This window comes from Astatotilapia calliptera, chromosome 12, assembly GCF_900246225.1.
Source record: "Astatotilapia calliptera chromosome 12, fAstCal1.2, whole genome shotgun sequence".
Classification (NCBI taxonomy): Eukaryota; Metazoa; Chordata; class Actinopteri; order Cichliformes; family Cichlidae; genus Astatotilapia; species Astatotilapia calliptera.
The window spans coordinates 17,725,253-17,750,476 of record NC_039313.1 but is presented as its reverse complement, the minus strand read 5'-3'; the positions used below and the strand labels follow the sequence as shown (position 1 = coordinate 17,750,476).

The 25,224-nt window shown below is 41.1% G+C and overlaps 1 protein-coding gene across 1 annotated transcript in view; it reads right to left on the bottom strand.

Annotated features, from left to right (window-relative positions):
• ank1a (ankyrin 1, erythrocytic a) overlaps window positions 1–25,224 on the bottom strand; it is an 88,209-nt gene extending 62,985 nt beyond the window's left edge. Inside the window, 2 exon segments of the mRNA XM_026187581.1 lie at window positions 19,851–20,351; window positions 25,161–25,224. Of these exon segments, the coding sequence (XP_026043366.1) occupies window positions 19,851–19,976 (126 nt within the window). The 5' untranslated portion in view covers window positions 19,977–20,351; window positions 25,161–25,224.

Here is a 25,224-nt window from a genome sequence, read left to right as displayed (position 1 = left end):
TTGGGATTTCTTTTGTCAGTTCACTACTCTGACAAGATACAAGTCCTCTGCAAAAGTGTTATCTAAAAAAAAAAAATCCAAAACAAATCCAATTCCACACCCAGACTTCAAAGATTATTCATCGCACATTGTTCAGCTCCACAACATGTTTCACAAAATGCGGCGGGAAAAATGTTCTTCCTGGCTGACAAGCGCAAACAAAACAGAAATAACCGGAAAATGAAAAATACCTCATCGGAGTAACAGCGGGTTATAAAAAAATAGTCTTTGCTTTAAAGTTATGCAGAATCGAATAGTTATAAGACTAATATATCACTTGATTTGGTGGGTTGCCTACAAAATGCAAATATGATTTCAAAATACAATTTACTTGTTACACATGATTGATGCTTATAAAATAGAGCAATGATGATACCGCAGTTGCACCTGGAAGAAAAGAAACTGGAAAAAGGAAAAGAAAAGAAAAAAACAAGTCTGAGTCATTTTATAACAGCCAGAAATGATGCATGATGTTGGCTGCAGGTGTGAATCGGCTCCAAAAGTAGGTTAATAAACCTAATGGTGAAAAACGAGGTGACAATAAACTAATTGGCTGACAGAGCTCTTTTGAAGAAGTTTATACTTCCACTAAAATGAGGCGCATCCATTTTAAGCTGTCAGATTAGCAGTCTGAAGAGTCTGAAGTTCCAGCAAACTCTGCATCTTATGAGCCTTTTTTTTTTCTCTGCAGTACCGTCTTCTCGGATTTTGGACATCATCTACGTGCAGATCCTTTACATGGTGGCCTTGAGAAATGAAACAGGCCAATATGGACCTCAAAGTAAAAAATGACTTCAACAAACCCGTGACGATCCTTTTTGGGGGATCAAATAGTTCATCTAAATGAATATCACCGTTTCTACAGATCCCTTTGTGTCACACCGACAGTGAACTCACAAACCCCTGTCACTCAGTATCTAAATTAACTTCCCCCTCACACTATTTGAAGATGAAAACACACATACAATAAGCTCTCTCCACTAATGCACACCTGTGGCCTGAGAAGAAAAATACATTTCTGTTCTCACAAAACATGTTTTCCCCTTTTAAAGGAGACACATACCGACCACAAAGAAGTCCCTAACCCTCAGCAGGACCCACTGAAACAGGAAGAGAGCACTTGAGTTGGGATTTTTTGGGTAAGTGTGGCTTAAGGGGGTTGTCCACACTGAAGACGTATAAAGAGGCGCACATGGAAAGGCTGGGGTCAGTTCAAGGGCTAAAGAGAAAGAAAAGCAGCAGAGAGTAAAAAAAGATTTGAGCATCTTAGAAACTGGAGAGCTGCGAAGAAACAGGGGGAAAAGTACAAAGGAGAGGGGAGAGAGCAGTAGGTTTTTGGATGTGATGAGAGTGCACATTGTAAGTGAAGCTGTACACGATAAGAGGGGTCAAGAGGGAGAAAAACAGCGAAAAGGTGATATACTGTTGGCCCTACAGAGGCGGCGTGTTTTCACTGGGAAACACAATGTGTGGGAAAATACTCTGAAAAAAAATTATCATCAGTGAGAGGTGGGATACCAGGTACAAATATTTTGGATCAAAGTAAGTGAACTGGCAAATCAGCAATTAGTTCTGTAATTCAAAATGAGAAAGGAAACAGCGTGCTCTGAAAAAAGCTGCGAGCTTCTGTTGGAAATATCTAAGACATGGTACGACAGAGCAACATCACAGGAGTGTCCCGCTCAGTGAAGATAACACACAGCAGTGCTAACAGATTAAAATTCACAGGAAATATCGAGATTTAAAATATCAAACTGTTCTTTTATTGCAGAGCTTTTAAACTGGGTAGAATAACAAAAGCTCCCAACACTGTGCAACAACTTTGACTGCACTCTTCTTAGCAGGCTCAAACACAATACCTTTAAATAGTGATAACCTTAGACAGGATGAAAATGTAAATAAATAGAGCGTTCAGGTTGAAGTGTCACAGTTTGGTGTTTGTGTGAATTAGTAGAGGATAATGCTGGAAGCAGCAGGTTAACATAATCAAGACAATCACAAGGAGGGAAGCTCAAAGTAAGACACATGAAGCCACTAATTATGAAGTAAAACAGGAAATAACAAGAGAACCCAAATAAAAGCACTGAGGAGGCAATAATGATAATAACCTGAAGGCAAAAACCAAAATATAGTGTCATAAAAACAAGAGTAATAAAAATAACAATAATCAAATCAGTGAAGTAAAATAAAAACAAATCAACCTTAAATAGAATCAAAACTTAAAATACTAAGACATAGAAAAGAAAAACCCCTCGTACATTAACTAATTGAAAAATATGTGTTCTTGATCCAATTTATAAATTGAAACGTCATTGTGAACATATCCAGGATGGACTTCTTTACACTAAGAGAAATCAAACCAGAACTAGACTTCTGTAGTAGCTCGTCTGGTTTACAATCCATCAGACTTCACAGACCTGTCACTGACCTCGACCTGTGCGCAAGTTTCACTCAAATCTGACCAATACCCTGGAAGAAATGGTGATTCTTAGTCTTCATCACTCCTTCAGCCAAATGAGCTAAAAATGTAGAGACTTGAGATCACTTTGAGTTCTGTGTTGGCCATGAATTAATATGATTTTGATAACACTGATCTGTATACTGTATACATACAGATTATTTGAATAAGGTGTAAATAGGAGTAGCGTACTGTCAGCGCTCTGCTGGTCAAACTATGTAATGACGCCTCATAACGCACGATTTGAGAAAATGGGTACATTCACTCTGTGTTTTTGTTTTTTGCTCAGATAACTGATATTTCTTTGAATTATCAAATTATCATTGAACAAAAATTTATGAAACTTAAACCAGTTATAACAACAATAAACTGATTCATCACCAAAAACTAATACTAACTGTGATGAGTTGGTATTATTCCTTCTTACTTGCTTCAGTGCAGATAAATCTGTGGCAATCAAAACAAGCATCCTTTACTGAATTATATTAAACACTCGGTGGACACTTTATTCAAATGGCTGTTTGCACAAATACACAATCAGACAATCACATGGCAGCTACATGCATACGTGGTCGACGACACCTGCTGAAGTTCAAACCAAGCACCAAACTAACAGGTGCAATTTCCGTCCATTAAGAACAAAGTGAAAGTGAAGCTAAAATTCACACAGGCTCACCAAAATTGGTCAACGATTTCAGTTTCGATTTACAGATGGCAGCACGAGAATTTGGAGTGATCGACATGAAAGCATGGGTCAGCAAGCGTCAGACAATTGATGGTGATGATGTAAAGCTTCTTAGTAGCAACTGAACATCATTTAAATGCCGCAGCAGGCGCATGCCAATATCAACAGATTAAATAAGGAGGTCTATATATCCGTCAGCATCTCTCCGGATCATAAATGCCTGTATGCATCTGCAGAGGCAAAGGACGAAACTTACCTCTCCTCCCATTAAATCATTCATGACCCCGCAGTGCTGTGGACCACACAGTGCCAGACCTGCCTCCACTAATCTGTCTCCACTTTGACAGTAAGCGCACACACCATTAGACTCATTGTTTTAAGCTCTGCAGTGAAATACGGCTTCTTGGACAGCAATTACAAATGCTCATCCAAGCAGGTAGACATTCAAAAAACTCTCAGGCCGTCAGTGCTTATTTGTGTCTTCCTGCTCCGGCTCCATACACCTGTATCCTCCGCTCACCTCCCTGGCAGTATCCCTCAACAAAATGTCTAAATCTGCTCCTTGCTCTGATAGTCTCTTTCACTGCCTGGCACTTCCCTCACTATCAATCAGTCACACATGTCCATATTCATGAGGTCTGCAGAACATCTAGAAGGGCACACTGGGTACCAATCCATGGATGTTCCCTTAAATACCGTCCTTCTATTTCTGTTAGGTTGTCCTAAGAGCAAATGAACCTTCAAAGCCCTGCTGTCCTTAACTATATGCTCAAAGACATTTTTTAATTCTGTATTTAAAACAAGAAACAACCCAGAGGAGAACCTTTACTTACAAAAAGCCATCACCACTCTGTCCTAAATAATATACTGTGGTTATTTATAGGATGCACCCAAGTTGTATATGCAGAAAAGATTAAGCCATGGGTTGAGTTGCAGAGAAATAGCGATGATTTACTAACAGTGAGGCAACTTTTGCACCATATGACAAATAAGTCACATCATTTAGATCATATACTGTCAAAATAGCCACTGATTTAAAGTCATTTATACGTATTAGAATCAGTCATCATTCCATTTAAAAAGTTTTACAGAACAACTCACTAAATATTCCATTTTGCTGAGGTTTTGGGGAAATTATATGAATTTTTAACTTCTTTACCCTTCCATCTTCCTGTCTATCAAGCCCATGACTGAACGAGTGCAGAAATCTTTAATGAATAATTGATGACTCTGCGTAACAGTATTGCAGAACAGCGTTGAATTGCTGCACTGGATCAGAGGGAGAGGCGGGTGTGAACACAGCTTGTGTGTGTACTGCACGCTCTGCTGGTATCTGGGGCAATGTGTGACACCGTGTGTGTCGGATAAAGATGGAGTCCTCCAGGCATCCTACGCAACACAACACAACGCAATCGATTCCTTGTGAAGGAAGTGCGAGTCCTTCACACTTCCTGTCCTCTCGCCGCATTTCGAAGATGATCTCTGACCCGGCTGAGAGCGAGTGACTGCATCACGCTGTGCTGTCAGACTGCTTTAGATCCCGACCAAGCCATAGTGAAGCTGAATGTAAACGAGCTCTGACCTCGCTCTGACCAGCAGAGGGAGCTAAGACCAGCTCATCCCCGCTATTAATCCATCCTCAAGGAATGAAATACGTCAATCCTGATAATCCAAATCACACACGCGCATTAGATGCAGTTTCTTCAGGCAATCAAGGACAAACATCTGGATGGCTCGCCAGATTTATAGCGCCGCATCTCAGTTGTGACACCACATTCATTTCAGTACACATCTCCCTCCAACTTCTATTGTTCTCAGACTCATCCATGCAGCACCATCTGAAAATGCAACTAAGAATATTTCTCATTAATCTTACTACAGATGTCTAAATTGCTGTGCTGAGCCGCATCTTTGGTGGCAGCGCATATATTCATCCTTACTTGCAGCCATACAGTCGGTTATTGTTGCACCCACATCAGTTCTAGTGTATGTAGGTAAAGAAGCTGAATTTGGTTGACAGTTTAAATCTTCCAGTGGTTCAATACGCTTCAGTTTTACAATAAATAACTTTGCTGTGGACAATATATATTTTCATCAGGTTTACTAAAGTTTAGAAAAACAAAACTTAAAACAGATAAATATGACACCAGTGCTGTCAGCTCACAACAAACAAACAAACAAAAAATCCCAAACTGTGCCTAACATTACAGAGTTATTTGGGATTAAAACAGTTTAAGCCACACAGAAAGGATTTTCACTCAGCAGAACTGCTTGCTGCACACCGAGGAGATTTTCACACTCACGCATACACCTCTGCTAAGTAGTGAGGTATTCTGAGCACATTACACAACAGCAGGGCTGAAGTTCAAGGATGTTACAAGCGTGTAAAAAAAACTAGCATGCGAATCCCGAAAATAAGCACACAGAGGAAATACTGAATCTAGTTCATATTTGGACATTTGGTTCAAATAAGTGAAAGTACACACTTAAAGCTCAAGTTGAGAATTTAACTGGTTTAGCCCAGCTGCATGCTGTGAGGTTTACTATATCGTGCAGTCTGGCACATTAATATTCAGCTCGATGTGACGCATGAGAGAAAACAGGAATCCTGTTAAATATAAATAAGTTATCGAGATAGAAAAGGTTTGAAGAATACTGAGAAAAATGAAAGATCGGAGAAAAGGGTGATGGGGGAAATGGAGCAGTGAAAACAAGGGAGTAAGTGTTGCGATAGATTCAGTTTCATCGACTCAGCAAAATGCAGAACTGACTGGGATGAAGTGACGGTGCGGGATGTGGGGCAGGAAAACTGGTGAATGATGGGAGAACAGCAAGTCTGTGAGGGAAGTTTTTTTATGATAACCTTCAGCTTCCTGAGCAAGGACAAACACGAGAGATGAAGGATAACATGAGAGGGACATCGATGCATTTTGCATTTTAAACTGACAGTTTAAAAAATTTCACAGTCAATAAATAAAAATAATAAATGCTGAGTCTCGTTTAAAGTACTAAACCTACCTACACAATCTCAGACACTAAAGTGAAGTCAGATATCTGGTTTATTCAACCAGCTGGCTTAGCCTCAGTAATATCAGTTTTTTTACACCATGCCAAATTTACCACTAATAACTCTATTTGGGAATCAAAAATACTCTGATGTAGAACTTATTTTGGCATTTATTGTAGATTCAAACATTTGATTAAAGAGAACAATTGATGTGTTTTGTGACAAGCTGGTAGTAACACTGGCACTAAGTAACCTTTGGTTCTTTGCCAAGCTGTCTGCTATGTGCAGACACAACACCAGTTTATCCCCTTGAGTTAGGTGGGGGTTTTTTAATGCTTGAATGATTCATAGGAGAGTCTTAATTGGTTTAACAAATGAACAAAAAAACCATTCCCCTGAATGCCCTTTGAGGGACATTCGGAAAGCCTGGAGAATTATTGTTCAGTACGGCTTCGACAGATCACAAGAAAGTCTGGCTTCTTGGAACTGTAGTGGCTCAAGACTTTTGCACAGTACTGTCTCTGTATGTATCTGTCTGTTGAACATGGGGTTTTGCACTATGTAAGTGAGTGCATGTTTGAGCAACTCTAGGTAAATATGTATCTGTGTAAGTGAATGCATGTTTGCATATATAAATTCTAAGCATGTACACAGGTATGAATGCACATGTGGGACAGGTTGTTTGAAAGGAACGACTCAGTAAATGACTGTTGTCATTTACTAATAGAGAGGAAGACGTAGACCTATACAAGTTTATAGCCCTTCCCTTTCAAGTATAAAATTTGATTACATATACAATATCACCCTTTTCCCTAACAAATATGAATTACATTTTGTTCTTTTAAATATTCTGAATAAACTTTATATATTAGGTTTATAGTAGAAGACTGAACTGTACAGCTGGCTCATTCGATTAAGTCATGAAATTGTCTTAGATTCATTTTGTCCATCAGCTTATGAGTGAATCATTTGATCTCTGAGGAGAACTGCTCCCATGGAAAGGCAGCTCTATACAAAGTTTTTATATTGTTTATCTAAAGCTCACGAGTTAAAGCGCTTACAGCAGTAACACCAGACTTTGTATACCCATCTTAACCATTACAAACATTTACCAAAGATGTCAGTCATATGTGTTCAGTAGATACAGACATGAGCTCCGTGAGCTTTTTATTCCATGACTATCTGCCACACGCTCTACAATTGGAAAGAATATACAACATGCTCACTCTCATACTTTCTCAAGCCTTTCACCAATATGTAGCAATTAAAGGTCTGTGCCTAAGGAAGTGCTGAGGCCAAATTCAAAGTGCTCTATGCTCTGACAAACATTTTCTCCATTACCACCACACTAACTGTCCTGCACTGCTTAAGGCTACACTATATTGGTTAAGACTCTGTAAGGGAGGAAAGGATGAAAAGAATAGTGGCTGCAGAAGTGAGGCAGTCTATGAGTAGACTAAAAAAAGAGCGGAAAAGGAGATGGGGACACGATGAATGTAGCGTCGTCTGTATCTAACTCCAGCCATCAATAAAAATGAGCAAGAGTTCTTTATGGATCTGTCAGGCTCTTTGCATGCCGGTGAACAAACCAGATTTTCAGTGCTGCATGTAGTTGTAATGGCACTCTGCTATGGATGTGTGGCTAAGAGCATGTAATGTTACTGTGCAGGCAACATTTAGAGGACTGCGTTTCTGTGTTTCTGACAGACATAATTAGATCCGTCACTGGGCCAGCTGTTGCCGTTCAGCAGGGTCAGGATCATGCCCCCCCCCACACACACCACACACACACACACACACACACACACCCAGAGTAGCAGAGCGATCAAGAGAAGGCAGATCAAACTATCACTGAGAGCAGAAGTTTAGCTTTACTTTCATTTTAAGGACTTTATTCACAAATAGCTTGAAAAGGATTCTTGAAAAAGACTCTTATGGATACGGGCATTTTTAAAATCATGATTTATTAAGAAGAAGTGAGCTGTAGAAGTGGGAATCCAGAAATTATCTGAGGAACACAAAGTGAATGAGATATCATCTTTTCTATCATGATTAGAAAGTCTCTACATTAACACTAGGTGGCGACGTCCAACTCCATTACAGAGCACTGTGCTGACTAAGGGCTGGCTGACAGTAGACGTGTGTGTGTGTGTGTGTGTGTGTGTGTGTGTGTGTGTGTGTGTGTGTGTGTGTGTGTGTGTGTGTGTGTGTGTGTGTGTGTGTGTGTGTGTGTGTCTCGAGTCTACAAACATGTGTGCTTACATGTGATCAAGTACGAGGTGCTGCTGACCTTGTAAGGATGCTGCACACATGCAGATTCTCCTTCACCCTGAGCTGATACCAGTAAAGTGTCCAAGGACTCACCGCCCTCCTCCTCAGCCCAAGCCGTAATTAACAGTGTACTTTTGAGGATGGGTTAAAGGCAGCTTAAACAATATAACATATAAGATCTAAAGTTTTACAAATGTGTGTTGTGGGAGTCGATTATTCCCCGTCTACACACACCACACTTCCGTTTTCCTGCTGACAGAAAACACCAGGCTGTCGTTACAGTAAAAGTGACTCCATCCCTCCCTCCTTCCTCTCACTGTTGCTCACTTAATCTCCCTCGCTTCACTCTCTCTCTCTTTCTCTTAATGTGGATCTATAGAGTTTAGCGCAATCTCAGAAACTGAGAGAGAAGAGAGGGAGCTGTTAGGAATCGAATCCATGATCTTGCAGTGTTGCAAAATGCTGCAAGCAACTGTGGCAGAGAGCGGGGAAGAGGGTAGGGGTAGTGGTCTGCACTAAAAGGGGGGAAATGGTAATGGGATGGATGGAGGAATTTACTCTAGCAGGGACGAAGAAAAGAAAGGGGGTGGACACCTTGCTCTGCATTTACTCTAGAAAAATCTCTGGGGTCAGCCAATTAGAGGCCGGGTGACACCGCTATCCTCCCAGCTAGCCTGTAAATCCTGCTCCACAAGACAACCCACGTGCCTCTGTTCAATGAACACATGGCCTCGTAAAGAGACACACGAGCAAGAAAACAATTAAACACATAGACATTAAAAAATAAAAAATAAAAAATCAGTTCTAAGTAAATAATGAAATCACACAAATATGGCCAAATATGAATTCAAGTCAACATTTAATAGGATCACTACCATAGCTGCCCAAACCTGCCACGGTACTATGGGTGACTGTAATATGACTGTGACGTGTGTTTACATGAAAATAGTGCATTTGAAAACTAGACAATGACAAGCAAAAGTTATTTTAAGAATATTTTGCACATTTATAGGAAAATAATAAAATAATATCACATTTTTTCTACTAATCAGACTCTTCACTAAAGTCATTGCTAAAGTAGCCTTGGCAGCTATGACTGTTTTTCTTGGGAATGATCATACAAGCTTGCACTCTTCTGTTTCAAGTTTGCGTCATTCACCTTGAACTGCTCATGCTTGTAGGGGTTGAGCACTGGTGTCGGTGTACAGACATTTTTCAGTCTCTCAGGAAGTGATGCCGGGCGTAAACCACTCCATATGTGTTTTACTTGTGGTCATTGTCTTGTTGAATATAAACCTTCACAGCTGTCTGACATACCTACCTCTTCACAAAAAGATCGCCAATAAGGATTTATGTATATTTTTCCTTCTGTCCTCACTAGTCTCCTGACCCCTGTCGCAGAAAAGCATCCCCACAACGCGATGCTGCCACTGCTGTGCTTGGAAGCAGGGATCGTATTGATGAAGTGATGTTTGGTGCCAGGTTTCCTCAACACACAGATGTCTGCAGGCTCCCAGCAGCGTGTCATGTGCCATTTTGTTAGCAATAGCGTCCTTTTGTCCACTCTACGTGCCCTGATGATTCTATAAGGGTCTCCCATCTCCACAAAGGGTATGCGCAGATCATGACCCTTGGTTTTGGTTTCCTGTCTTGCCTGATTAATCAGTTTGGCTGGGCAGCAATAGAAAGACCGATGATTCCTATTTATCTCTTATTTGCAAATAACAGAGGACTACCTTTCAATACAATCCTGTCTTCAATCTGTCACAGACAATCAAGTGTGATTGTGAGAGATTTCTTTCTTTCTTAACTATGTGCATTAAAATTATTTAGTTACAGGTGTCTGTAAGTTACAGAAGTATCATAAAGACCATTAATAAAAATAGGATTATGATTATATGAGGATTATTTTCAATGAATATATCTAAACACATCAAGAAGGTATTTTAGCTTTGTCTGTTTTAAAATAAGTTAAAAAAAAAGGGGGGGGGGGGATGTTAAAATGACTGAATGCAGTGTGGATATCTAATTGGATACATTTGTTTGTGTTTGCCAGCATTTAGGTATGTAAACGTCGGCGGTTTCTGCACCATTTCACACCATTAACATGTGTTGTACTGACACCGTAACTCTACTGTGAGTGGCGATGATTAGAGCTAGTGCTTACCAAAGAAATATTCCCTTAGAGAAAAATGCATAAATATTTCATCACAAACGTTAACTTAGTTCTTTTAGAGCTTTTAATCACATGAAATAATCTTCCCTAGTAGATTGAGATGCTTAAGTGGAAGTGTAAACATCTGTTTACAATGCTTAAATGTAAACAGATGTTTTCAATTTTTTATCATCCAAGGATGATTGTGTTATAAACCAAAAAAACTCCAGGGTGTTAAATTGACCTTATGTTAGAATTTTTAAAAAATTTGTTTCTTTGGTAGCTCCGATCAATATTTTACAGGCTTGTAAATTACCCAGAGTAATCACTGTACTCGAATGGAAGTAAAAATATTTGCTGTTTCAAAGGTCAAAAATATTCTTATTCTCAAACTTTTACCAGTCAGTTTATGAATATCAGGAAAATGTGGGCTATAATAATAAGAGCTTTTAATACCAGTTTTGGATACAAGAAACGTGGAGCTAAATCCAAAACGGAGTTTGCTTTGCGATCCAAATGCTCGTGTCTGATCAAACAAAAACACTTCCCTTTCAGTGTAAAACTGTGGCGCTAGCATTTTAGCATCAACACATTTGTACCTTGTACACAAGTGTGAGACTGATTAGTGAAAAGAAATAACACCATGGCCAAATGGATTGTCTGTGCTTTAACACTGAGTTTTTGAGTATTTGAAGAAGTTTCTTTTCTTTTCGGTACTCTCTGGTTTCTTTAGGTTTTGTTTGTCTGTAGTTTTATTTACTGATAGGTTATACTTGAGTCCTAGTTACTGTTTCCATGTGTGGAGATTTTTAGTGCTTTGTGTGTTTCCCTCTGTGTCTTCCTCCTGTGTCTTTCTGCTTAATTTACGTTACTCACGAGTCTGTGTTTCCTTATTTACTTCCTCTTTTAGTTTGAAGTTATTTGTTTCTTGCATTCCCCTTTATTTCCCATCTTGTCTCCTTGTAATGGATTGCAGTCACCTGTGTGATTACCCTCATCTGTGTCTCATTCCCCTGGATAGTTCCACTTCCCTGATTACCCTTGTGTATAAATCGTCCCGTCTTTCCTCTCAGTCTCGTCACAGAGTCTGTTTCCCCCTCCTCTGTGTTTTCCTGCATTACTCCAGCATTTCTGAGAATGTACCTTTGTTTGTTTGACTATTACATCAGCCAAACAAACAACTTGCTTTCTGTTCATCCCGTCATCCCTCCTGAGTGTCTGCATTTGTCTCTCACTCTACATATGAGATCATCCATATAAACATAAGAATTATAAAAGAACTGTTACAGACTCAGCAAAGAAAAAAAGTACAGTACCTAAGTAAGTCTGAATGAAGGTTATTATGGCTGTGCCGTGTGTCACGTTTTGCTCTCAGATTGATCAGTGTCCATTCTCCTGGAGAGGAGAGCAAAACTGTGCATGCTGGGTGGGGTGAGAATTAAAGAGCAACAAATCAAAGTGACACCACTTTCCCTCCAGGGGATTCAGATGAAGAGGGTTACGAATGGCTAAGCTTTTAATAACAGGTCCATGATGCTACAACGCCGCAATGACACACGAGGATCAGATGACTCAAGAAATCTGCACTCCACTCAGTAAGATTTGTCATAAGGGAGCACATGGCGATACTCTGAGACACCAGCCAAGGCCTGGTCTTGTACCATCTTCATATCTAACTCCAAAAGAACACTTACTAAAAGAAAACCTTGAGCCCTTGTTGGGCTTTTTTTTACCATACTACATTTTATACCACCTGCAGGTTTAATCCAGTCAGAAAATTCAGAACCCAAAGTTCAGAACTCAATCTTCTCCTGCTCATCTTATTAAATGAACCAGACATTCTCTATTGTCCGCACTCAGAGAACGGGAACAGAGAATTATAGCTGGGAAGCTATGCCGCTGTAATGACCTAGTGTACCTCTGTGTTTTGAATTGAATTATTTCTCTTCCCTCCGGTCGACAGAAAAAAAAACAAGAATCATCATATCAATTGGGTAAATAAGACACCAGCCATCCAATCCAGAGGAAAAAGGTGCAGAGTCACCCTGGGGTCACCCACAGTCCTCTGATATTTCACTCCTTTTTTGCTTTCACTATCCTTTTCTCCGGCTCTAACCCTTGGCTATATTCCTTCAGTTTTATCACTCATCTTCACACCAAACATTCACAAACAGTCACAGACACATATGGTGCTTCCCACACACACAAAGCAATTTGACATGTTTACCATAAACAGACAAACACACATCTTTTAGCTAAAGTCTAAAAACTGCATGCTTACAATGACAATCTAAGATGCTGATGCTAACGCTGTATGATGTTTACAACATTGGCCATGTTAGTTTGGTATTAAAGCATGCTAGCACTGCTAACAAGAGTAAGTTGCATACTTAACTGAAGTTTACACCAAAATAAATTCAATCAGTATATATAGGCCTACTCTTAAATAAAAACTATAAACATCAGATTGCCACTAGAGAAAAAGTCAGTAATTACTGTCCTCATGTGAACATGAACTGCAAACTTCATTTACAAAACAGATGAAGATGCATTAAACTGCATTAAATTAAATTACACATGGCTAGTTTTGTAAAACTCAAACATGCAGGACGAATAAAATCTTTTTCTACTCGACAAAGTAAAACAAATCAATATTGTAAATGATAGGCTGCACATTGCAGAGGCTCTCATACATCTCACTGTATGAGATGCTGCAGAGTCTGAGGATATAAAGGCAGGAATCCGAGTACCTGGACATGAAACCGCACTAAGCTCCCTATCCCACCCCCTGTCCTTTCCTCTCTCCTCTCCCTCATCAGCAAGAAGGAGCTTAAAGGGAAAGAGCCTTTCCCTTTTCCACAACAAGCTGTCCAGCAATGACTATCACATTCCTCTCCGAGGGTATCACCTCATTCTTTCTCTCTCTCGCTCTTATTTGGGAATGATGAGGATCCATTTCAATAACCCCGATCTCTCAATTCCTGTTTCAGGCAGTTACGTAACGGCTGCACTATCAGAATAACAATTGAGAGAAGAGATTAGCGCAATCGGCCAAGGAGGGTGATAGAGAGAAGATGGGGGGGGGGGCTGAGAGGAAAATCTAAGGAAGCCCCTCTCAATATGACACATCACTTCATGTGCAGAGGGAGCATAAGCACACAGAGATGCTGCTGCTCGTAATTTTGGAGGTTTACACACACCTCTGTTGGAGACAAATGCTTTTCTGAAAGCACTGCAGTCCTACGTGTCAGCTCAGCTTCATTTACAATCATCAGCCAGGCAACACACCAATAAATGGTCTCTGCCTCCCAGGCTTATGGTGATTATCAAAAACATGCATCAAGCTTTTGTTTCTTACAGCAGGTGCAGATGATTGTGTCATCCTTTTTTTTTTTACCCAAATGAAAGAATGAATCACGGCAGTGAGGTTGAAGCTGGCAACACGGTGAGAAATCTTGATCCCTCATCAACAATTTAAAAATATCCACGGGCTTTGGAGTTTGAGGGAAGCCGAACTCCTGCAGGGATGAGTGCCTGCTGGATGCTTGATGCTATTTTACTCGTGTTCACTCAATTATTTTTTTCTATTTTAACAAAGAATGGATGCCATCTTTTTTGTGTAGGGGAGCTTTCCTCTCTAATGAACCTGAAAGAGTGTGCTTGGGTATTTGCTTTAAGAGTCACTTAGTCTCTGCTAGGTCATAAATAAATTTCATCATGTTAAAGGGGGAGAAAGGGGGAAGCAGAAGGCATTACTTGGTGAATTGGCATCACGTGCCCCATTCCTGCTTTAATTAAAGGAAAGTAGGTTGCGGCTCCTGGCCACCCTGCCCCAGCAGTACTTGCTGTATAGCTGAGAGCTGGACTCAGTCAGGCTCATTCCAAGGCTCCATCAACATGACTGAGTGCCTCAGACTCGGCCTGCTGAGTCATCTGTCTGAGGGGTTCCACAGGGCCACCCGGGCCGCAGACCCGCACACACACACACACACACACACACACACGTATTATACTGGATTAACACACATACAGACATGCCTGAAATTTGAGTTTCATGGTCTAATACAATGATACCATAAAGCAGTTCCCTGTCGCGACCGGTTGGGTATGACAGGAGGAAGAAAGGACATAAGACTCGCTATTGAAGAGAGCCAGAGATTAATAAAAACTAATGATTAAATGCAGATTATAGGTATGTAAACACATGGTGAGTGAAAAAGGTGAGTGAAGAAGACACACTCAGTGCATTATGGGAATCCTCCAGCCTTTTACACTTATTGCAGTGTTATTATTGCAACTAAGGAAGGATTAAGGGTCACCTGATCCAGCCGTAACTTTCAGCTTTGCCAAAAAGGAAGGTTTTAAACCTAATCTTGAAGTATTTAGACTCCAAACTGGGAGCTGGTTCCACAGAAGAGGGGCTTTAAGGCTGAAGGCTCTCCCTCCCATTCTGTTTTGGAATAAAACCAGCAGAGAAGAGCTCTATTGGGGTAGTACTAGGAGGTCTTTAAGGTAAGAATGGGCCTGATTATTCAAGATCTTATATCTGAGGAGTAGGATTTTAAATTAGTTTCTGGATTTAAAATATTGGAGTATTTTTTAAACTGCTCATCTCCTTAGCCTTCTCAAACACTGGGCTAAAATGGCTTGTTGATTAGAGAGGTCAGAGGAGGATGGCCATACTAATTGCAGGTGGAAGAAAAGTGACAGAATTACATCTACAGGAAAACACAACAAAAGTTTACAAAGTGCCTTGCAGAAATTAGTCAATAAATAACAGTTTTTGTGCTATCCTTAGTGTTTAACTCTTGTCTTTGCCTTGAGGTGGTAACCAGAGACTTCAGGTGGTTATTAAACACCAACTCTGGTTGTCCAACACTTTGACTGTCAGGTAGGAAAAAAGATACACAAAGTTTAAGATTTTAAAGTGGACCATTTGGGATACGTTCACCAATAGGTGTACCAGGCTATGACAGTCACACAATCAGGTTCTTTTACTCTGACTTTGATTTTCTAGCTTCAAACATCTGACATGAAAGCAATAAGTTGTCTGCTTCAGAATAAGTACATTTCGGTTTATCACAATAACTTCACTTTGATCACAGCAGCTGTGGTAAAGGCACACAGGGATGATCAGCAAACAGGTGCTAGACCTGGTACTGATGGGCTTAGTTGCTTCTGCAGCACCTCTGCCTCTGCACGTCTGCCACACATAAACCCCATCAAGGGCTCTGCTTTCTCTTCAGGTGGGGAGGGTAAGGGATTTTGGAGGGCAGACAGAGACAGGGCTGGAATGCTGATCTACTGCTGCCTTTTCTGTTTTACACAAAAATTGTAGCATGAACATGGGGCACCGAGGTAGCACTTTCAACACTGCAATACTCCCAGGCAGCCATATCAGCTGCACAAGTGCTGCATTTTGAAGAACTCTACGCTGCAGAATTTTAGTCCTAGGACGGCTGATGAGCTGCTACAATAGAAATCTGCAACCAAGACAGTGTTAGACTATATACATGACAAAAAAGCCATACATTTTGACCACACCTTTTTACCCATGTCTGAGCAGCAGCACTACAAGGTAAACGGATGATGGGTAAATCCTCAGCTCCTCTGGACTATGAGAGCTATAAAAGCCATATGTGAACACCGGTGATGTTGTTGGTGGGGCGAGTGTTTTTTCTTGTTTTATGTCAGAAATAAATACAACTTGGGGTTTTGAACTGTTGGTTTAAACAAAGACATCTGATAGCCAGCGCATACGCTTGGCACCTTACTTGATCTATAAATGTCCAGTTAAGCAATGATAGCTTAGATATTTCTCTAATTTATAGAGATTTACAATCAGTGATGTGATAAACAGTTACTCCCAGTAAATGTTGATTCAGACATTAAGAAGCTGACTTCTGTTGTAATTTTTCTTTCCGTTCCTGGTATGCAAAGGTAAATTTTGAAGTTTTGATTTGACTTCTATGACAATAAACTAAATAAGTGAAGTGACTCATAATAACTAACAGTGCTTAAAGGCAACGAGGAACAAGGAAAATGGATTTCAATGCACAGGGTTACAGCTCTAAAAATCATCCTGAATGGATCCAGTGGGTACATTAACCATTTGAGAATTAATAAGTGATCCCATAACGTCGAAAATTACTAAGTAAATCAACAAATTATCAGAAAAAGTCCAACTTCAATTCGCTTAGTTGATCTTTTTGTTAGGAAACTACAATTACAGTAGATGTTACATTTTTAATCTTCTCATAAATGCAAGAATACTTTATGATAATTAATATCAAAAGTGCAATATCAAAACTGATTCAATCTTTGAGCACTTAAGACTGTTTTTGATCAAGATGCTGTTAAAGCAGAGATACTAAAATGAAAAGATAAAAACAAAAATTGCATTTACAGGAAAAAGCTTTTACTCATCTGCTACTACAATTAAGCTGAAAATATATTTTCCATGCAAGGGAAAATAAGGCTAATAACTATAAATGAATAAATAAAAGGACGTTTTATCTTTAATACCCATTTAGATATACACTAAATTTCCAATGTTTTTTTTTCAGTGAACTTGGAGCAGTCCTTAAACTCTAGAAATGTAAACAGCCCACACTAAATGCACTGTCTGGTGTCCAAGCAATGCAACAAACCACTATTTCATACTTCAGGGCCACTGTCACCAGTTCAGCCACTTCACATTAAAGCAGGTATAAATGTAGATACAAACGCACACATTGAATGAGGTGAAAAGAGGTGCTGACTGGGACAATGGGGCTTTGTTCACATCCTGACAATGCTCATTTTTCAAGAGGAGCAAACTCATCAATAAAAGTAATTTGAGGACAACATTATAAACTGCTCAGCAACTGACCAGTTCTGCATAATGCCACTACACTGAGAAGCCAGTTAAAAATGCACTTTCACCCTTTAATGACGAGGACAGATCATTGTGTCCTCACTGGGACACGGTGGGAACAATCATTAAGGTCAACGTACGTCAAACCACCCAAAACATCTAAAAATTGAACCAACACGGAAGATAAATATAACAGTTATGTTTTTAAAGACAAATAAATAAATGTTGCTAAAAACTGATGCAATTATACTCAGTAGACTCAAAATGTACCCAAAGAGCAGTGAACATTGCCTCCCTTTCAGAGCTTTGTACTCCGTCTATTAAAGTAAAAATACCCAAAGAACAATAAATGATCCTTTACACCATAAACTGAATCACTCCTTAATCAAAGAAGCTAAGAGTGAGTTTTCATACAAACAAATGTTTGATTAAATTGCCCCCAAACTCTTGCTTAAAGGCAGCCGGAAAAATATGATGATCATTCATGAGTGTTAAATGTTCAGAAATAAAAAATGCAGTCCTGCCACAAAGAGTTGACCTTCTGTACAAAGCAAGGATAGAAGCACTCCTGAGCCACCAAAAAAAAGAACAGGTGTTGGCTGGTTTCTTTGTTAGCTACAAAGTGGGATAAGGAATAACACTCACTGTATTACAGAGTGCAGAAACTGAAGAGGTAGCTACACGCATCAGAAAGGAAACAAAGGAAGATGAAGGGAGAAGAGAATTTCCCCAGTGTTAACATCTGTTCCAGAAACCAGGAATGCTATAAGCCGGTGTTTAAAAAAGGAAGAGAGATTGAGAGGGGAGGTGGAAAGGAGTGAGGAAGCTTATTTGAAAGACTTAAGCTGCATGGTTACGTAAGTGATATGGGATCCTCTGAAACTACACTCTTTCAGTCAAAGTTATTCTGCATTAGCACCGTCAGACATCTCGTCCATGTTTCGTCCAACGGTTAGAGCTGCAGGCTCTCTCTTCTTAAACCTCATCCTTCCAGACATGCATACGCTGCACTCACTCACACACATACACATACTAAACATGCACAAAGGCATCTGTGCACTGGCATTCACCCTCTGGTTGTAATGTCCGTGTGTAGCTATTAAGTACAAAGGCTGTGTAAATATACACATGTAGCCCTGTGCTGTATCGGGTCTTGATGAGTTAAACAGGTGAAGAATGTGATGAAACTTTAACTCCAGAGTCATTCCTTTGCATCAGTCACTGCAGGCTACGCGGTGCCGTGTGTGTCTGTGCAACGAGTCTGACTCTCCAACAAAAACAGTTAAATAGCGAGCCCCTGCTGACAGAAAACCACCCAGGTGTATCTGAGTCATACCACCTTCCATTCACCTAAAGCTCTCTCTGTTTTCCTCTGTGTCTTTTTCTCAAATACACCTAATAACCTTGTCACCCTACCTGTATAGAACACACAAAAAAAAGAAAGAAAAATCGGATCCGTATATCAGCCTTACAGTCCTGTCTTCCTTCTGTGGGAGAGTGGAAGCTGTACTGTGTTCCTGTCTCTACTGCATCAGCATCAGATTGGTTTACAGCCAGCCTGGCACAGAGCTGGCTCACAGGGCGGCTGGACTCGGTTACCGAGGACCAATTTGCCATCAATACACAATCTGCGGATGACTCATTTGCATTAATGAGTTTGAGCAAAAGGCGACAAGCAACCAGAGGCATAAAGTAGACTGGATGATATTTCTCTGCAGTCGGTGACTGGCGGAGCAAAGATTTATTGTTTACAACGAACCTTGCCAGCTCTGCCTGGTACTTCTCAGTCAGAAGCCTGCAAGTACTGCTCTGCAGTAATTACAGTGCCACACAGAGAAAATAATGGACAGAAAACAAGAACATGCTTTTGGAAAAACAGGCAGGTTATGGTCCTCATGGAAGATCAGCACTTTAGTCAGATTTTTGCTCACTAATACCTTACTGCAGTGTAAAAAAAACGAAAGAAAAAAGAAGAGACGGAGCACAAGACAGAAATGTGAAGAGGGACTGTCACACAGTGAGAGATAGAGTACTACTCTGCCTTATCAGACGGCTCAGACAGGACAGTCAATAAAGCAGGTATAAAGCAGTCCAGAGGAGTAGGAAAGCATGCAGTGTGTTATAACGTTTCCCCGTGTCTGTATGCACAGGACATACATGTGTGCAGGGAGACTGTGTACACACAGTAGAAACACGCTCATCACCAGGTTTCCATGTGTGCCCCAGCACCCCTGACCATAGCATGACAGAAGAACAAGAAGAAGTGAGGGGGGCGTCTCAACCTTCCTGCCCCCTTCTCCAGGCTACACCTCCCCTCCTCACGCCAACCCCATCGCCCCACCCCACCCCTGACTACCCCACCTGTGAATATCCCAGTACCTTGCGCTTTTTATCCCGTGACCGACTCCTCTTTTTGGCCCTCTCCTCCTCCTTCTCTTTGCGCTCCTGCTCTGCTAGAGCTTCTAAATCCTTGTTCTTACGAAGATGTTTGGCCGCTTGTGCCATGGCGTTGGTAGTTGGGGTCTCGGTGGCGTTGGCGTGTCCAGATCTTACAGCAGTGGTTTGCGGGTCGACGGCACTGGCACTTTACCTGGCGTGGGCCAACACTAGCGCTGCCGCTGTGTGCTCCTCTATGGCCCTGCAAAGTGTGCGAGCGTGCTCACCCTCTGCCTCCTCCTCCTCTTCAGCAGTGCAGTCACACACACACAAACACACCGGCAGTCCTCATCCGTCTGCTGTGGGATGCTACTGCAGCGCAGCTCTCTTTCGCTCTCCCTCCCTCTCTCTCTCTCCCTCCTGCTTTGATGCTTGCACTCTCCTGCTCTCTCACTTCTTCCGTTCAATTCCTCTGCTCTCCTCCTTTCTGGTCTCCATTCGTTTCTGTGGAGAAGAAAAGGATAACAGCAAACAAACAGCTTTTCCTTCTTTTTCAGTTGTTTTCCTTCCCTACATCTCTCTTCTGTTCACTGCTTTAATGCATTGTGAAACTGCTTCGACCCACCCACCCTGACACACACACACACACTAACATGTGCGCGTCAACAAAGATTAAAAAGGGATGAACTGACAGTCAGTTAAGAAATAGCTTGAGCTGCTTTAAATCAAAGTCAGCTCTTCCTCCTCACATTGCATTGATTTCGTTTCCTTTTCCAGCATTTAATTTCTCAGTATCTCCTGGTCCTGCTGCGTATCCATCTGTGTAGGATCACCAGGTTGCACAGCGAACCCGTCGTCCCCACAGCCAATCACACTATCACTCATAAACATACACACAGTCCACGAAACCAGAGAAAAGAAAAAACAAAAAAACTAAAACATGCATGAGGGAAAAGCTGCCTCTTACTTGTTTACCTCTCTCTCCCTTTCTCTCTCTCCCTCTCTCTCTCTCTCTCTCTGCTCCCTCCTCCCTCTCCACTGTTCAGGCGCTGCAGCAGACAGAATTGGTACCCAAGCAAGGATGTTGGTGCAGTATGCTTTTGTATGTAAGAATGATGCTGGGAGCATTAAATGTCTAAATTCCCCATCATTGCTTGACTGGCTATTGTGAGTTCCTGATTCCCTCTCCTTGAATCTCCTCTCACAGTTTTGCATACAATAAAAGACAAAGGGCACTATATTTACTGTAGTAAAAACAGCTTCTCATGTACGCTCTGCATGTACACTGTGAGAGCGAGCATGGAGCTGGCACCTGTTTACTGATATTGCTCTCTCCCTCTTCCTCTCTTGGTTTCTCCTCTCCCTCTCTCTCTCTCTCCCCCTCATCTTTCCTCCACCCCACAAAACTGCTGACGCAGGCAGAAACGATCATTTAACATCTCTCTTTGCCCAGCTTGCTATACATCACACATACAGTTCACACTGATATTGTAGACACACAAACACAGCACACACATGCCACCACATGTGCTTCAGTGCCCCCCCCCCCCACACACACACACACACACACACACACACAGGAGAGGGACAGCTGGTGAATGGTGTTTTTTTTTTTGTTTTTTTGCAGCCAGCTCTTAATTTTTGGCTTATTTTATTATCCGTCATTAGTTATTTCAAAACAAGTCATTACAAAACACATAAAACAGCCAAGATATCATTGCACACTTCTTTAATCATATTTCCTATTTTTACATTTCTTATCAGCTTCTTATTTAAGGAGTGACTTGTATACACTGATTATCTTTGAAAATAACACCAATTTGTGAGGCATTTTGGCTGCCCCCAGTCCACATCTCTGCACTTGCTAAGATTTATCCATAACTATGTTTTTCTCTGCTCTCCAGCCATGGCTTTCCCTGATCTGATAGCAGCTTGCTCTCTCTCCACACTGCAGCATGCTAATGAATAGGAGTGGTGATATTCTCCTCTGTCTGCAATGCTACTAAACAAATCACTTGCTCGTGTGCCCTAGCTATGAAACAAACACAAACACAGACAGGCTGACAGCTTTGTGACAAGAGATCCATCACAATACTGAACCCCTGGGGAATGTGTCTGAATGAGTCACCAGCAGGACTGACTGCCCTGATAATAAGGAGGGGGTTTTTTTTGCTTGGGCAGCCAGACTGGTATTGTTAACCACTTGTCGAGTGAATGGATGGGCAGTTTTACATTGGACTTCAACACACCTACTGTGACCAGTTATAGTTGTATTACCATTCAATGCAGTGCCTAGTCAAAACCTGTGTACAAGAGGGCATCCCATACCCATGAAATATGGAAAATCTTCCTGATTAACAAACAGTGTTTCATATTAGACAAAAGGTTCTGACAGAGTGCAGTTTCACAGGACACATGTAACTGCTTTATGCTTAAATCAGTAGAAACCGACAGCAAACAGATCAATCTAAATAAACACGGCCTGCTTTAGAAAGTAATATAGGTACTTATGGTTATAAGATAATCAACCAATCACGGCAGGTTTATGATCTGAGGTTGCTTCAGCTAGTCAAAGGTACAGCAACGTTATGTGCCAAAAAATGGGGTCACCTGACTACCTGACTAATCAGAATGATCACGTTTTGTTCCCTGATTGCATGGGCATGTTCAAAGATGATGATGTCAGAATTCACTTGACTCAAATTGTGAAAGAGCGGTGCAGGGAGTGTAAGACATCGTTTATCAACAGTCTCCAGACCTTAAACCCACTGAGAGTCTTTGGAAGAGTTCACGCAGTGGTCCAACTCTACATCATCAACACAAGATCTTGGTGACAAATTAATGCAACTCTGGATGGAAATAAATGCAGTGACATAGAATAAGCTCACTGAAACAATGCCAAAGTGAATGCTTGCTGTCATCAAAGCTAAAGGCGACCCAGTGAAATATGAGAGTGTGAGACTTTTTTTTTTGGCTGGGAATTGCATTTTTCAACACAAATGATTTTGTGGTTTCAGCTGTATACAAACACACTTTCGAGTTGACAAATATGATGAATATGGGTATAAGGTGCAGACTTTAAGGATTCTATGAAAAATATTACAATAATCACTAATTAATCGTAACCATTTATCCACATTTTCCTATTTTTGGATAATTGCACAATTCTTTCGAAAGCTGTTTCATGGCCAAATGGGAGCAGTTTCTTAAATATTTCTTCATAAATTTAGAAAGGTCTGTAGTTGTTTCAAAGTGTGGCATTTCCATTTGGAAGCTGTTGAACCCACAAATATGCAGCAAAAGAGCTCAAACAGGAGATTTCTTGGCCACACAAACACAAAGAAAACTGTCAGATAGGTGGGGCATTATGAGGGGCTGCATCAACAGTTCTGTACATTTTGGCGGAAGATTGAAGGAACCTCTTCACAACATCTATCCAAACGGTTGAACCTGTACTGGAATGTTAGGTAGAGAAAAATAAAGAAAAGGCTTGGATCTCTTTATTATTTGAACTACTAATACTACATCACCTTTAGGAGGCAGTGTGATGTATGGGTATGTATTGTTTCCAATGGCGCTGGGTCACTGGTGTTTATTGATTATGTGACACAAGACAAAAGCAGTCAGATGGATTGTGAAATGTACATTCCTCGGATTCAGCCATATGCAGTAAAGTAATTGCATGGCACCTCACAGTGCAGATGGACAACGGCCTGAAGCATACGGCGACAGCACGCTGTGAGTTTTAAAGGTAAAGAAGTGAATTATTAACAATGCTCGGGGTCTATTAGCTGGTATGACCCTACTTGTTTCACTTCGTGCATCAAAAACTCAATACAGAAACACCAAAAAAAAACAAATAACTGAAGACAGGCAGGATTCTTAAGGGTTAAATCTACAACTTTAAATAAACACTGTTATATAGTGTCCAGTTAGATTTAAAAAAAAAAATAGGGAACTGTGTAGAAAAATTTACTATAATTCCTGATTAGTTATGCAGTATTTGTCATGGTCCTCGAGTCCTCCTATGCATCTCCGCCATTTCTCTCTTTACCCTTTGTTTTCCTTGTCTCTCTCTCTGTATTTGTGATTTCTGCTCTGTGTGTAGGTGCGTTGACCTACTTTACAGGGGTGGGATCCTCTTCTGGACGCGCCTGTGCATCCCTATGATGCAGTGCTTCCGGCTCCAAAGGACCTGCCCCGGAAGAGCCTGGGACCCCAAACTTGGATTGACCATGGAGAATAACCGATGCAGCTCTGTTGTACCGATCTCTCCTTGCTAGAATGCCTGAGATGCAGGTGAGTGCCCCTAGTGACCCATTTAATTAACATGCATCTTTGTCGGCCAAAAAAGAGCCCCCGGCAGTGACAGTATGGATACTGGTGGGCAAAACTGAAAATAATTCATCCCTACTTGATTTGCTTGTCTTTGCTAAGCTCTCCTTCCAGTCTCTTTCACGCCCCCTGCAGGCTCTTATTAACTCCATGCTTGAGCAAAGCTTCCAGGATGGGGCTCTGGCTGCAGAACTCAGCCTCCCCCTTAAGCATTACCTGAACCTCTTCATGTTTCCTCCCTTGATGGCACCTGTCGCCCAGATATCAGTCATCGCATACTCCCTGTAAATCATCTTGTCTGGTAACCATAACGAACACATTCAGCTATACATTTCTGAAGCACCTAATAATCCACTCATCCTTGGACACCCATGGCTCAGCAAACATAACCCCCAAATTGACTGGGAAAATAATGCCATCATGGGATAGTGTCTGTCTTGTCACCAGTTTTGTTTCAAGTCTGCTTTTCCTTCTACGGCCCCGCCAGAAAACTACCCGAGCCGCCTGACCTTTCTGTGGTGCCTTTGCTTACCATATCTTGCAAAGGTATTCCGCAAAGACCATCTCTTCACCTCATCAGTTGTACAACTACGCCATAGATTTTTTTCCCAGGAACACCACTTCTAACAAGTAGGTTAGTCTTTTCAAACCTGAAGCTTCCAAACCTGAAGCTATCCATCACTAGCTCACTGGCATTATCCGTCCATCATCCTCTCTTTTGGGGCAGGGCCTTCCTTTGAAGTAAAGGACAAAACTCTATGTACATTGATTTTTGAGGACTTGATGACATCACTGCTAAAAAAATAAATGCCCTTTGCCATTTCTCAACTCTCCCTTTGTGTTATTACAGGGAGCTACTGTGTTCAACAAGTTGGATCTTCAGAATGTCTATCATCTGGTACGGATCCAAGAAGGCGATGAGTGGAAAATTCGGTCTAACACCCACTTAGGGCATTCCTGTATAGTTGGTTAACTTACCTGGCAGAGTGAGTCCCTGTTCCAGAACACCCAGCAGGATGAACCCTGGCAGCGGTCCTGCTAA